This window comes from Portunus trituberculatus, chromosome 17 (genome assembly GCF_017591435.1).
Source record: "Portunus trituberculatus isolate SZX2019 chromosome 17, ASM1759143v1, whole genome shotgun sequence".
Lineage (NCBI taxonomy): Eukaryota > Metazoa > Arthropoda > Malacostraca > Decapoda > Portunidae > Portunus > Portunus trituberculatus.
The window spans coordinates 33022525-33037524 of NC_059271.1; the positions used below are offsets into that span (position 1 = coordinate 33022525).

Sequence of the window (15000 nt, forward strand, 5' to 3'; positions counted from 1 at the left end):
TATTATTATTATTATTATTATTATTATTATTATTATTATTATTATTATTATTATTATTATTATTATTATTATTATTATTATTATTATTATTATTATTATTTTTATTATTATTATTATTATTATCATTATCATTATTATAATTATAATTATTATTATTATCATTATTATTATTATTATTATCAATTATCATTATCATTATTATTGTTACTGTTAATCTTTATTATTATCATCATTTTTTCGTTATAATTATCAGTAGATTTGAAAACATTAAGGTAACAAAATATTGCATTGTCGACACTGAAGTGATAAGATACTTCATCCAAACTGTGAGACTTGTCAGGATTGCTTTTGTCCTGCGGTGTGATGAACTCTTAATAAGTTCGTAATAAGTATGAAGAGCGACTTGAAATTTTTGATAAACTGCACACTAGGCAGTTTCCTTTACAGTTGAGTAACGCCTCTTATATGATATTCACTAGAAAATTAACGAGCTAAAATCATGAAATGATAGTGTTATGAGCGCCCCATCCGGGACCCATGTTCAGGCCGCGCACACATCACAGGTTAGCAAGCGACAGGCAACAGGTCTGGCCACTATTACTTTTTTCTTTACTGCGGCATTGTTTTCCCTTACACAATTCTTACAACATTATTCATCTAATCTTTATGCCTGGATTTATCTATCGATCTATCTATTTATCTATCTATCTATCTATCTATCTATCTATCTATCTATCTATCTATCTATCTATATATATATATATATATATATATATATATATATATATATATATATATATATATATATATATATATATATATATATATATATGATTTGTTATCGTTTGCATAGAATGAAGCTTTTAAGGTGCCATGCCTTGGTGGACTTGATTAATAATGTGAGTAGTGAACAAGAACAAAGCGTTAGGTCATTGTGCCATATGGACGTAATTAGTGAGCCGAGTGGGTCAGTTAGCGGAAAACAATGTACTAACTTACGTAGTCATTCCACACCTGAAAATAATTGAAAACAAGAAAAGGAATCAAACACTGCCCCGATACTTTTGTTTGATCTCTACTGAGAATATTTGATGAAATAACTGAAAAATTTCTGTATTAAATTCATAATTGTCTGCAAGACATTCAGTCTACGCAGAAAATGGACAATATGGTAAGATGTTCCTACCAAGTCTTACAAACAACTCATAAGGAGGGAGTGACAGTGACGCACCTCGATCACCCTGTTCTTGGGTGGTCTTCCGCGTTTACGTTTGAACATGGCGTCGACGGAAGTGACGGACGCCACACCCATGGGACCACCTGAGCCTGGGGCTGCCAGAGTGAGGCGGCGGGCGTAGTCGTGCATCCTGAAGTGCTCCAGTCGGCGGAAGGGTTTGTCCCCTGCTGCCAGGATGGCCTCGCCACAACTTTCCTGCACCACGCACGCACACACACACACACACACACACACACACACACACACACACACACACACACCACCCTCCGCGTTAGTCAGCATGCCACACCAACACAATATGCTCACTTCAAACAATAGTTACTCGATGCTTGACCAGTTAATGTAAATAAAACAAGCAACAAAATATAAATCAAAGAAACACAAAATTTATCAACTCAAAAAAAAAAAAAAACTTCATAATTACAGCATAAAAAGGCGGTTTATTCAGCAAGCTTCACCATTGAGCTGCAACGACTTTTATACTGATCAAAATAAAGAATAAAAGTTTCCATTCAGAAACTTTGGTGGTGTCAAATATTTTATTATTGTTGTTATTAGAATTACCATTATTATTGCAGATCGTAACATTTGATCTGTGTTACTGAGCGCTTCTAGAAGCAACACACTGCTCAAAGGCAACAAACTGACTGATTTCAGTCAAGTGCAACAAAACTTACCCAGTTACAGTGGTAGTGGTCGGCGTGGTCCTGGATGGGACAGTCAGGGGGGCAGGGACGGGGGTCATCGGCCGAAGTCACCATGGTGTAGTGTTCATCAGTGATTAGTGTTTGCTGCTCGTGCACTCGTCCATGCTCCCGTGCACTCTCGCGCCCACGGAACACTGTTTCACACTCATCACAGTGCCAATGCTCTACGTTGGATAAGTCACAGCTCGGGTGACACGGGTCATCTCTCCCGATGTACCTCAGCCATCGTTCCCAGTCTCTGTCCTCGCCGGCGCCCATTCCCAGCCTCAGGTCTACAGGAGATTCTGTCCCTGAGGAGGAGGAGCATGGCGTGGAAGCCGTGCTAGTGGCGGAGCCCCCAGGGAAAAGCCCATGAGCTGCCGGTGGAGTGACACCCAAGAGACGTGCCAACGGATGCTGGGATTCAGCAAGACCTGGAGGAGGGAAACCCCCCATCAGGAAGCCGGGGGTACGTTGAAGGCCGGAAGGCATGGGACCAGGGGTGCCAGGGGTGCTGGGGGTGGGACACGGTCCTAATGGGGACGAGGAATCTTCACTTCTCTGATCACTAGGACACATGGGAACACCAGCCAAGGGGCCTCCCATAGGACCAATAAGGGGATTGACAAGGGGTCCTCCATATGAACCACTAAGAGGGCGTAATGCCTCGTGCAGGAGAGGAGCGAGGGCTGGATGACCCTCAGGTACTCCAAGCATGGTCTGCGCAAGCTTGTATTTCCTGTAAGCTCTCTCGTGATCTTGACGTTCATGTTTTCTCTGCAAGAAAAAAAAGGTAACACATTAAAACCTAATTCAAACAAGCATAAGATAGCAGAATTCACGATTAACAGTGAATCAATAAGACCAAAGACACAAGAGAGTTGGTGATAAGAACCTTGTGGGCAAAGATCTGGCCGGAGGAGTGCAGGACGTAGTTACACTCTGGTCTGATGCAGTGAATGTGGTTGACGACCCGCGAAAACTTGCAGCCTTCGTAAGGACATTCTTCTTGCTTCATAAACTTTTTAAATCCGTCCTTGGTGAGTTGCTCGTCCTTTATGTGGTACGTCTTATGCTTCTCTGCACAGGGATGAAAATCGATTGTTGAATTCAGGACACTCACTATGGACGGTAAGAAATCACATAATGGACTAACACTAAAAATCTATCACACAATTATCTGAAAACGTTAAAGAACTATTACACTTTTTTCAATTAATGCAAGAACTCTTTATATTACAACATAACAACATGTCAGAGAGAGAGAGAGAGAGAGAGAGAGAGAGAGAGAGAGAGAGAGAGAGAGAGAGAGAGAGAGAGAGAGAGATGGGGGGGGAGAGACACTGGCATGTACTTACCCATGTCAGCTTTGTTTTTGAAAGTGTATTGGCAGGTACTCCTCATGCAATGGAAGTGGGTGGTGCGCTGGCCGCTGAAGGTACACGCTGGCAGGCCGCAATCTTCAGAGGCGCGGAACCTCTGGAAGCCCTCCTGCAAGATGGCTGAATCCTTGCGATGGTAGTTTGCATGCATCTGGACGTCTGAGGTACTGATGTAAACCTTGTCACAGCTCTCCTGTTGGGGTAAATACTTATGAGATGGTGTAAAAAAGATTGGTGGTCTCATATTTGCCTCATGGGAAGAAATGAAGTGCCTTATCTTCTAAAAGTTGATCACTTCAGTAAAGGTAAGTATATATCATATACATCTGTGTTCCTACCAGTCAATGGGACTCTTGGTAACATTTTCTATTATCGGATCCTCAAACCCATACATATCGCAATGCGTTCGTAAAGTTCATGTTCTCACAGCGATATTGAAACACTGTGACTTGAGCTGACCAACACAAACAGTCTATGAAGCACAGGTTACGCTTGGTTACCTTGAGGCAGTGGTAATGTGTCTGCTTTCGGTTGTGAGAACAGTTCGAGAAGCGGTCACTACAGTCGTCTGAGGGAGAGTAGCGCATGAAGCCGTGCTGGAGGCTCTCATCCCGCTTCTTGTGCCATTTGAAGTGTCGAATCATTTCCTCCTTCTTGCTGAAAACTTTGCAGCTGCACTCGAGGCAATGGAAGTGTTCTCTGTAGGAAGGAAATGATTGAATTATTATCTATGCGGAAAATATACACATGCTAATTACCTGGTCTGCATTCCACAAAATCTAAACGTATCCGTTGTTGTATGCTGTTTGTAACTGAGGTGTAGCGTGACTGGCTTCATCGCAGGGAAGAATAATGAATGTAAGTTGGTTTGGCTTTTTGTATTTATGAAAATAATGATAACCAAAGCTCTTAGTCTAAATTGTTATCCGTTCTCTCTCTCTCTCTCTCTCTCTCTCTCTCTCTCTCTCTCTCTCTCTCTCTCTCTCTCTCTCTCTCATGCAGCGCGGCTGTGCGCGCCACACACACACACCCACACACACACACACACACACACACACACACACACACACACACACACACACACACACACACACACACACAGACATACAGACAGACAGACAGACAGACAGACAAACACACACACACACACACACACACACACACACACACACACACACACACACACACACACACACACACACACACACACACGCCCGGTAGCTCAGTGGTTAGAGCGCTGGTTTCACAAGCCAGAGGACTGGGGTTCGATTCTCCGGCCTTGTGGAGATATTTGGGTGTCTCCTTTCACGTGTATCCCCTGTTCACCTAGCAGTGAGTAGGTACGGGATGTAAATCGAGGAGTTGTGACCTTGTTGTCCCGGTGTGTGGTGTGTGCCTGGTCTCAGGCCTATTCGAAGATCGGAAATAATGAGCTCTGAGCTCGTTCCGTAGGGTAACGTCTGGCTGTCTCGTCAGAGACTGCAGCAGATCAAACAGTGAAACACACACACACACACACACACACACACACACACACAACAAGCTTACTAAATGAGATTGTGACAGGAATTTGCTTTTAGATTCAATAATAGCAAAAACAAATGTTCATTACCTTAAATTATGTTCCCTGCAGGAGAGATTGCCGCACTCAAGGGCCGAACTGAAGGGCTTCACATAGCGGGAATAATCAATTTGGGGTTTGGCGAGGGCGTCTCGTACTCCCATGCTGCCGGTGAGTAGCTGGGAGGGTGCCGGCCCCACGGAGCCCAAGGACAGGCCCGCCAGACCCGGAGTCACTGCTGGGGAGAACACATATGTGATTTATTTAAGACTCAAGAAGACTTCAACAGCTTCATAATATGACAACAAAAATACATTTCAAAACAAAGGCAGTTACTCGTACCCACTGATGGCATCGAATAGGAATTGCGGTACATCAATTATTCAGCACGTTTCCTGTTTGGTTTCATTCTGCTTCATTCACCATAGAGATAATGTCCGTTCGTTCCACCACAAGAGTGTCTATGTTGCCATTGCCCTTGCGTTTAACCCATGGCTTGCTAAGTGTAATTAAGAATTATAGAATTATGAAACACACACAAACGCACATATTCGCGTGTGCTCACGCATACATGTACGCGCTCTCTAATGTCACACCACTAGATTTTACACACACACACACACACACACACACACACACACACACACACACACACACACACACACACAGAAATCACGAATTGCACTAGAAACGCTTGTTTGCCACCAGACCACGATGAACGGACGGGCCACGACTCTCCTTTTGGTCTCCTTTAAACATGACAAAATGTCGCCACTCGTTGACTTCCTCACATCAACTCTCCAATGGCTCACAAATACTTAAATGGAAGGCCGGAGGGCAGAGGGGTCGGTCACTCGTTGTGGCTGATGAGCAGGAGGCGATTGCGTCCCTCAACACTGACATGCCGTCACCTTATTTAGCAGAGGGTCGGCGGGAAGCCCAATGCACACCCGATTTCCTTGTGGGGCTTGGCACTTCAGTAGTAGTGCTTGCCTCAGGACTCCCGCAAATCGTCACGAGACAAGGACATTCGCACTGGTGATGGACACGGACACAGTATAATGGGCTTTCCAAAGTTTTTGAAAATACTTGGTTGAGAAGTTACTTAACCTCCTCGTCCTGTGTTGACTAGGAACATGTCTCACCGGACTGAAGAAATGTGAATGAGTGTTGTGTATGTGTGGTTTGTGGTGAGAGAGGGCGTGTGGGCGGGTGTGGGGGCCCGCTTCCGCTGGCCTGCAAGGAGGATGACCACTACCTGGGCCGCGCGCACTGCTCTCCGCTCCTGTGTGCGGCGGCATCAAGGGCGAGACTGGCGTGGCGACCTCAGTGAGCGATCAATTGCACAGCTAACTGAGGATGTCCTGGTGGGCAGGCCGGCCGGCCCCGACGACCACCACGGGAAGCACGGGAGGGCGCCGCTGCTACCCTGCTGTATCACTCTTGTGGCTCCTTGTCGGTCGCCGTCAGAATTCCTTTTGTTTCCTTGTTTGTGTTCACTACATGCACAGCTAAGTGAAGCTACACGCTCGTGGCCTCTTCCTATAAGACCTGGTCTCTATGGGTGGTGACTTAAACCATGCATATTTCATGTTATTTCCTTCACCCACACACCTCACACACCTGAGAGGGTGTAACCCTCTACTGTGCATATAATGGCATCAAATGTGGCGACACTCAGACCACGGTAACTATATTGTGTCCTGCCAGTTACTGTGGTGATGGGTTCAGAATGCGCTTAATGAAACCTTTCCAGTCACTACATATCTGGTGGAGGGAAGTGGTGGGCGCGGTCTTATCTTCGGAGCCACGCCTTCTCGCTGCGGACACTGCCTTTCATTATCATCTTACTCTGTTGTAAGGTCTCAATATTTTTCTATCTTGTATTGTTTTTTTTATTTGTTTGAATGTTTTGTTTTTCCATCTTCAGTACTTCCTCTGCAAGGTCTATCTATTCCTCTTTTATGAACCAGAGCACTCCCGGAAATAAAATAATGACCCTCAAGGAATGTGAACGTGTGCACAACACTACTCGTACAGTTAAAACACTGATGCTTTAAGAGAAGTGAGTCATTAATTAAATCCATATATTGATGAGAAGTGAGGGTGTGCGAGGCCACGAAGGGAGGGAGTAAGGAAAAACTTTATTGGTGAAAATAAAATCCGACAATGGACTTTCATCAATGACGATGTTGCGTGCATAATTAATTTCGTCTTTCATAAACTATAAAGTGAAAAAAAAAAAAGACTCGAAAACATTGTCACCCAGCCAGGCTCTCGTACTAAAGCCATGACACCAAATAATGGTCGGCGGCGGAACATTCAGACGGGCTCATAACAGTAATTGGAGCGGCCGCCAGCTCCACCCCAGGCGACACTCTTAAATGAAAGGCCATAAATCATCTCTCTTGGGAATTATAAGCTAACCCGTTTACAGGGAATGCCAGGCAGCCTCTACTAGTGTCCCTTCTCAGACTTCTCCGCATGTATCGTCGGGTGGGGAGTATAGTGGATCATGGCACGTCTCTCCAGAGGATGGAATCCTTCGTGAGACTGCTGGAAGAATGACTGTCACTACTTGTAGGGGTTTCAGGAGCGTGTCGACGGCGCCACCCGCTGGGCAATTGATTCGGCGGCAGCTTTCTGAGATCAATAACGAAATTGGAGAGTTGTCGTTCTTTGCCGGCATTCCCGTCACTTATGAATTATTTACAAAATGCATGAACATCAGATTTGACACTATAAATTATATGCCTTGAAATTTAAGCGTCTTAACTCGTGGCAGAAAGGAAATAAATAAATAAAATTTGAAAGTTTAAATGGCAGCGCCAGTGGGGATCTGTCAGCGGCCACCCAGGGCTCAGAGCAAAAAATGAAACATTAGCAGTATGGAGAGCTTAACTTTGGTAGTGCTTCTCTATTTGGCGTTTTAATGTATAGCGACTATGAATATTTTAGGATAGGATTCGCCTCAGGGTAAATTGGTACGCGTGTTATGAATCGAAGTGTATTTTGAATTGTACCATTCAGAATGAGTAACAATGAAGAGTACAGCTTAGTTCTACATGTGAACTTTTATAAGTCTTTTGTCGTGAACTTTTGCGCATGCTGTGTGACGATACCAGAGTGACCTTGCTGACTATACTGTTGTCCTCTCGTGTTATGATCTTTTGACAGATCCTTGCCCTCCTCGCTCTCTCAGGTCAGTTGAACAATGGCAAGACTTTCAGTTGTTTACTCTCGCCACTCACTAAATATGTACCCGAGAGACAGAAATGCCTTCATTAGTTAACTGTAACAAATTTCCTCGACTTAACATTTAATGGCATTGTATAGCGAGAAACACGAAACATTGATCTCCTCTTCACTGGTAATGCCACGGACCAGCCAAGGAAGTTCCGTAAGCCGTAATGGAAGTGTTCTACTTTACCAATCAACTTCCTCACTGAAAACTTCAAAGTAAATTTGCCTCAAGTTCATATAGGCTGAGATCAAAATGAAAATTGTGAATCGGATAGTGAAAGCAAAAAAAAAATAAATAAATAAATAAAATAAATAAATAAATAAAATAAAAAAAGAAAAATAAAGAAAAAAAATAAATAAAACCATTCCTATCCCAGATCGTTGTTGTTCCCACACACTAGACGGTCCTGTCTCGCTGTTAGCAACATGCCTTGTGCAACACTCGTGGCGGCGGCTGTACCGACCAGAATGATGAGGGTCGAGTTGAACGTCATTTGTTATCAGAAGCCAGAAATACACGAGGCCTGCCTGCCACGCTGCCTCTGCTGCTTCTTGGCAGGACCCGTCGCTCCCGCCCTTAGATTGTTGACGGAAGACGCCAGCCAGGCCACCACTTAGTTGATAACAAGTGTACTGAGCCTAAGTGGTCCACCTTTATTGACCTACTGTCTTAACCTCAACACTTAACCATTAATTAATTAACACTTTGATATAACATTGAGTCTCTGCTTAATCTTCATCAGTTTCGACAGTCCACTGTTTAATATACTGATGAGAATCCGAAGAATTTCCAAAGAAATATATGAAAACAATAAGCACAAAAGACTTTCCAGAAAGTGTTCTTATTGCAATAAAAAAGAGTCAAAATCAAAACGAATCTTAACCCTTTCAATACTGGAACGCATTTTTACCTTGAGTTTGCGGTATGATTAGACGATTTTATTTACATTAGGAAAGGTCTATGGAAGTCAAAAGAATAATGGCCAGAGGCTTCACTATTTTAATCCTCTACTTAAGTTTCTGAAACTGTATGAAATAACCAAATAGTAACCAGAATGAATATGGAAACGAGTCATGGTACTGATGAGGGAATAATGGTGAGAGGAAAAGTGTTCGTTGAGACAGAAAGAATAGGAAGAAAAACAACACAAAACTGAGATCGATATCGAATTTTCCCGCCCAACTTTTTTTTTCTTAAATGAAGTGATCAATTAATTTTCTTCGTAGTTTAAGCTGTAACTTTCATTGACATCCATATAACAACTTCTCTCTTTTTCATATCTGAACGTTACAGACAACGCAAGTTTCAAAAGGAGAGGAATGACCGGAGTAGAAACACAGACGAGGAGTTGATCGGAACCCGTAACTCTACCAGCCCTGCAGAGTGTGTCCGGACAGCCAGGTAAGTGGACACCAGTGATGCCTATAGTGTATCTGGGGGGAGGGCAACCAGCGGACACGTGCATGAGAGAGAGAGAGAGAGAGAGAGAGAGAGAGAGAGAGAGAGAGAATGATATGTGAATAAGAATACTGATGAAGAAAAGAGAAGAACAGTCATCACCAGACAAACAGATTCCGGGGCTCCCTCTCGAGTACCATTATGCCGCTGTTGGCTTTACCATTCTCGTGTTGACCTGCACTCGCCTCCACGCCCTGCACTCCACCAGGCGCCCACCAGCTCACTCATACCACCCACGCCTGTCCTCGCACCCTCTAACCTTCCTCCCAGCCTGACACGCTCAACATCTACCATTCCTCACCTCCTCATCTTCTCCCCCGTCTCCTCCTCACCTCCGCTTCCCTCACTGCATTAACCGATTGCAATATCCTGCATGCGCCCTCGCGACCTTTATCGGTGATTTCCAACAGGGGACGAGTGGAGGTTCTCAATAAATTTTTCCTCAGCTCGTGACACCTCGCCACGACTGCCATTCCTCCAGAGAGACGAGGAGAAGGAAGAGAAAAGCGAATAAAGAGATTAAATGAAAAATGGTTTATCTTAGAAACAGTTTCAAGAGAGCTGTTTGATTGGTGGATGGGCATGTACTGTACAGGGATATATTCTCTCTCTCTCTCTCTCTCTCTCTCTCTCTCTCTCTCTCGTTACTTCTTTTTTCACCTCCAGAGAGTAGCAGGAGCAGCATTAGCATTAGCCAGGTCACTTTGCACTAGTCTCTCACCATCAGTGTAAATATAAATGATTGAGCATCCTGAGACATCCCAGAATTATGCAGGAAGTGTCTACCTCCCAGCTTCTCTCCCCCTTCCCTTGCTTTCCTTCCCTTCCCCCTCTCCCTTCTCCCTCTCCCTACAGGCAACAGGGCAGAGGGCGTGGGAACCGGAAGGAGCTGAGGGGTTTAGGAGAAGCTGCCTCGAGGAAATGAAATCGGCGGAAATCTAGAATGGAGCAGTGACGAGAGAGACGCTGAGATGCTGCAGAGGCGGATTGAAAGTGAAAGTGTGGAAACTGAAGTGATGGTGATGACAGGTGGGAGGGAAGCAGTAAAGGAGGAGGAGGAGGAGGAGGAGGAGGAGGAGGAGGAGGAGGAGGAGGAGGAGGAGGAGGAGGAGGAGGAGGAGGAGGTGTACAAAAATCGCTATAGTGTGTGAAAAGGAACTGGTTATTGTTGTTTTTGTTTCGGAATGATATTATTACGTATATCATGACGTTCGTTGTCGTCGTGTTGAAGTGTCTTTTTTTTTTTGTGGTGGTTGTGGACGAGGTTATGCAATGCTTTGTGGAATACGAGGAAGGAAGTCAGAGAGACCTTCATTAATGGAGCGTGACTGATTCAAACACTGAAGGACGACGCGGAAAGAGAGAGAGAGAGAGAGAGAGAGAGAGAGAGAGAGAGAGAGAGAGAGAGAGAGAGAGAGAGAGAGATGAAAAGAAGAGGGTAAACCACATGGAATATGACTTAGAGAGAGAGAGAGAGAGAGAGAGAGAGAGAGAGAGAGAGAGAGAGAGAGAGAGAGAGAGAGAGAGAAAGTTACTCTGAATAATAACAGCTGAGTCTATACTGTTGTCATATAATATGAGTAACACAATGAAAGCATATGTCTCTTTTCCACAAGATCTCTTTTCCACCTCCCCGACCCCTCTCCTCCCAAAAACACACTGACTTGAGCCCTTCAATACTGGGACACATTTTTACCTTGAGATTTGTGTACAATTAGACGATTTTATTGACAATAGGAAGTGTCCATGGAGGTCAAAAGATAAATGGCCACACACAGTCTTCACTAATCTAATCCCCACGCAAGTTTCTGAAGTTGTATACAATCATCCAATAGTAAGCTGAATGAATATGGAAACGCATCATGGTACTCAAGGGATTAAGTACAAAAAAACAACAACTCATGACTGTTCTTATAAAAGCGAGAGGAACCAAATACTGGGAATCTTTGTAAAAGGTCACACATTGGCTAAAAAATCTGGTTACTAATAAATAAACCAATGACTATATGTATGTGTGTGTGTCTCTGTGTCTGTGTGTTTTACTGGCTTGCTTGTTACTCGGTGGGTACGAAAAAGTCTCCGAGTGCATTTCAGAGATAGAGGTCGTCTTGTGAAGGGAGTCAAAGGCGGGGCGTGCTGGCCTCCGAACACGCTGGGAGGAGGGAAGTGTGGCCAATTATCCGCCGTGACGAGGTAGAAATATGGCGAGATTATGTGGGAGAAGGAGAAGGAGGAGGAGGAAGAGGAGGAGGAGGAGGAAAGTGGAAGAGACGAAGGGAGGTAGTGGACTGGCGAGGGAGAATGATGTGGGAAGTGAGAAGGAAGATAACTTACATGGAAATGAACTGAGATAAAGGTTAAGATTAATAGACTACATGAGAGAGAGAGAGAGAGAGAGAGAGAGAGAGAGAGAGAGAGAGAGAGAGAGAGAGAGAGAGAGAGAGATGAGTGGAGGAGGGGAGGGTGTTGAGGGCTGGGAGTAGGTACGGAAGCGACCGTCGTGTCTGATGATAAAATATCGTGTGTCAAGGGCGTCCGTATAGCTGAGTGTCATCAGCGGGAAACAAGGCCTTACTCTTGGGGTGTCGCGCTCCACCTTGCCCATCCATCCACTTCACTTACGCTCCACAGCACAAGACACTAACTCCAACCACACAGCCTGCTTGATTAATTTCCCTCATAAATGTTCCTTTATCAACAGTTGGCTGGTTCTATTGGGATCAAGAGTCCAGTAGTTACCGATCAGATACTGGCAGTCACTCCTGATCTCCCTAGACAAGACGTGGTTCATGCTAAAGTCTTGCGAGGTGCCTGCGTTCATCCGTATTGATATTTGTGAGATTACTTCAGTATTTGTCGTGTTTAGAAACATTATGAACGCATCGTAAGCCTCGACAGTGCTCAGGTTCAAATCAAATTAAATTAAATGTCACTATTTGCAGCAGAGCATTGGATGGGGTGGGGAGAGGCGTGATCGGTGAGACATACCGAAAGGAAATTTGACACTCGTTTTGTTGACTCATTGGCAAGAAGTAAACGCCAAGTGCATTTTAAGCTCTTCAGTACTGAGACGCATTTTTACCCTGATTTTTGGGTGTGATTAGATGATTCTGTTTAAATTAGGAAGGGACAATGGAGGTGAAAAGATTAATGGCCAGAGTGTCTACTATTTTAATCCTCACATAAATTTCTAAAGCTGTATAAAAACCGCTAAATAGTAAGCAGAATGAATATAAAAACGCGGCATGGTACTGAAGGGATTAAAAGGAAATTGTAACTTCACCCGTGAGGAACAGAGTAATGGTAACACTCACATACACTACAAATGGTTCAAGTTTGTCACCTGCGGCCGTGCCACACCCGAGGGAAGGTGGGTAGTATAGCCACACCCCGTCGGCGCTTCCCTCTCGCTCCGTCACCGTCCTGATTTATTCCCGTCGCCTCCTCTTTATTCCCGCATGCCACCCACCCTCAGGTAACGCTAGACGTATTTTATAGATATTTACTGCGACGTTTTTGTTGCTACTTGACACTCCACGTTATTTAAATCCGGTCCTTCCTCCTCATGTGTGAGTCATTTCGTCCGGTGGTGGGCTGACAGAGGGGCGGCCTTTCTTATTATAGCTTGATGTGTTGTAACCGTGATCGAGATAATCCACCAGTGTGTGTGTGTGTGTGTGTGTGTGTGTGTGTGTGTGTGTGTGTGTGTGTCTGTGTGTGTGTGTGTGTGTGCGGGGCGGCAGTAAGAGGGGGAGGAGCAGGATGGAAAGGATTGGTGCCACGGTAAACATGGAGCGCGACACATCCGGGGACCCTAAAGTGTCTCATCCTCGCCTCAACTCTCAACTCTCCTCCTCCTCCTCCTCCTCCTCCTCACTACCCTTCGTTTACCTTCCACCAGGAACTGGGAGGACGCCCGTAGTACTCCCCCCAGGCTGCAGCAGGTTACCCACACACACACACACACACACACACACACACACACACACACACACACACACACACTGACCGCTGCCTTGAGTAACAAACAACATACCGGCAGCGCATGTGTCTGCTCTCATCACCAGACTCCTATACGTGTGGTAAGCACTTCATGAATGTATCAATCTTTATCTTATTCATTTATTTTTCCTGGAAGGCGGGGTTTTTCCTTGGGTCTGTTTTCTTCGTATTTCTTTTTTTTTTTTTCGTGTCGCCACCATTACCTTGACGTCAACTTGTTATTGGGTGTCTCGCGTAGCAGCGGCAGCAGCAGCAGCAGCAGACCTTTAGCGTGCACAGTTCCATGTGGGATCTAATTAAGCACCTTTGGGAATATTCACACGCCAAATAGCTGTTAGTTGCTGTACCGAAAAGGAGGAGAAGAAGAAGAAGGAGGAGGAGGATGACGAGGAGGAGGAGGAAGAGGAGGAGGAGGAAGAGGAGGAGGAGGAGGAGGAGGAGGAGGAGGAGGAGGAGGAGGAGGAGGAGGAGGAGGAGGAGGAAGAGCTCGATTACAGTACATTCACAAGCAGGATTTATTCATGGATTAAAGAGGCGAAACCCAACACCCTGGGAGCGTCGAATCGCTGGTTTTCAAGCCTTATTGGGGTTATGAGGAAGAGAGAGAGAGAGAGAGAGAGAGAGAGAGAGAGAGAGAGAGAGAGAGAGAGAGAGAGAGAGAGAGAGAGAGAGAGAGAGAGAGAGAGAGAGAGAGAGAGAGAGAGAGAGAGAGAGAGAGAGAGAGAGAGAGAGAGAGAGAGAGAGAGAGAGAGAGAGAGAGAGAGAGAGAGAGAGAGAGAGAGAGAGAGAGAGAGAGAGAGAGAGAGAGAGAGAGAGAGAGAGAGAGAGAGAGAGAGAGAGAGAGAGAGAGAGAGAGAGAGAGAGAGAGAGAGAGAGAGAGAGAGAGAGAGAGAGAGAGAGAGAGAGAGAGAGAGAGAGAGAGAGAGAGAGAGAGAGAGAGAGAGAGAGAGAGAGAGAGAGAGAGAGAGAGAGAGAGAGAGAGAGAGAGAGAGAGAGAGAGAGAGAGGAGGAGAGGAAGAAGAGAGAGAGAGAGAGAGAGAGAGAGGAGAGAGAGAGGAGGAGGAGAGAGAGAGAGAGAGAGAGAGAGAGAGAGAGAGAGAGAGAGAGAGAGAGAGAGAGAGAGAGAGAGAGAGAGAGAGAGAGAGAGAGAGAGAGAGAGAGAGAGAGAGAGAGAGAGAGAGAGAGAGAGAGAGAGAGAGAGAGAGAGAGAGAGAGAGAGAGAGAGAGAGAGAGAGAGAGAGAGAGAGAGAGAGAGAGAGAGAGAGAGAGAGAAACATCTTGTATACCTTCATAATGCTGCCTCGGGTTTTATGGCGTGTCATATGGGGATCTAAATAGAAAGAGGCATACAGAAGGTTTTTCTTGTTGGTCTGAGAAGCGGCCCGCCAAACTTTCTGTGAGGCAGGATGGAGGCAGAGCAAGCAAGGATT

General features: G+C 45.1%; 1 protein-coding gene across 8 annotated transcripts in view; it reads right to left on the reverse strand.

Annotated features, from left to right (window-relative positions):
- Positions 1–15000, reverse strand: part of LOC123505257 (zinc finger protein castor homolog 1-like) — a 269504-nt gene that overhangs the window by 6542 nt on the left and 247962 nt on the right. For 3 of the 8 annotated variants that reach the window (XM_045256480.1, XM_045256476.1, XM_045256477.1), the window contains exons 6-12: positions 4918–5104; positions 3806–4004; positions 3282–3498; positions 2819–3045; positions 1915–2700; positions 1232–1432; positions 1000–1014 (exon numbers count right to left, since the gene is read on the reverse strand). In XM_045256480.1, coding sequence (XP_045112415.1) covers positions 1000–1014; positions 1232–1432; positions 1915–2700; positions 2819–3045; positions 3282–3498; positions 3806–4004; positions 4918–5104 — 1832 coding nt within the window. The remainder of the gene's footprint in view (positions 1–999; positions 1015–1231; positions 1433–1914; positions 2701–2818; positions 3046–3281; positions 3499–3805; positions 4005–4917; positions 5105–15000) is intronic. The other 5 variants (XM_045256478.1, XM_045256481.1, XM_045256479.1 and 2 more) reach the window with 5 other exon arrangements.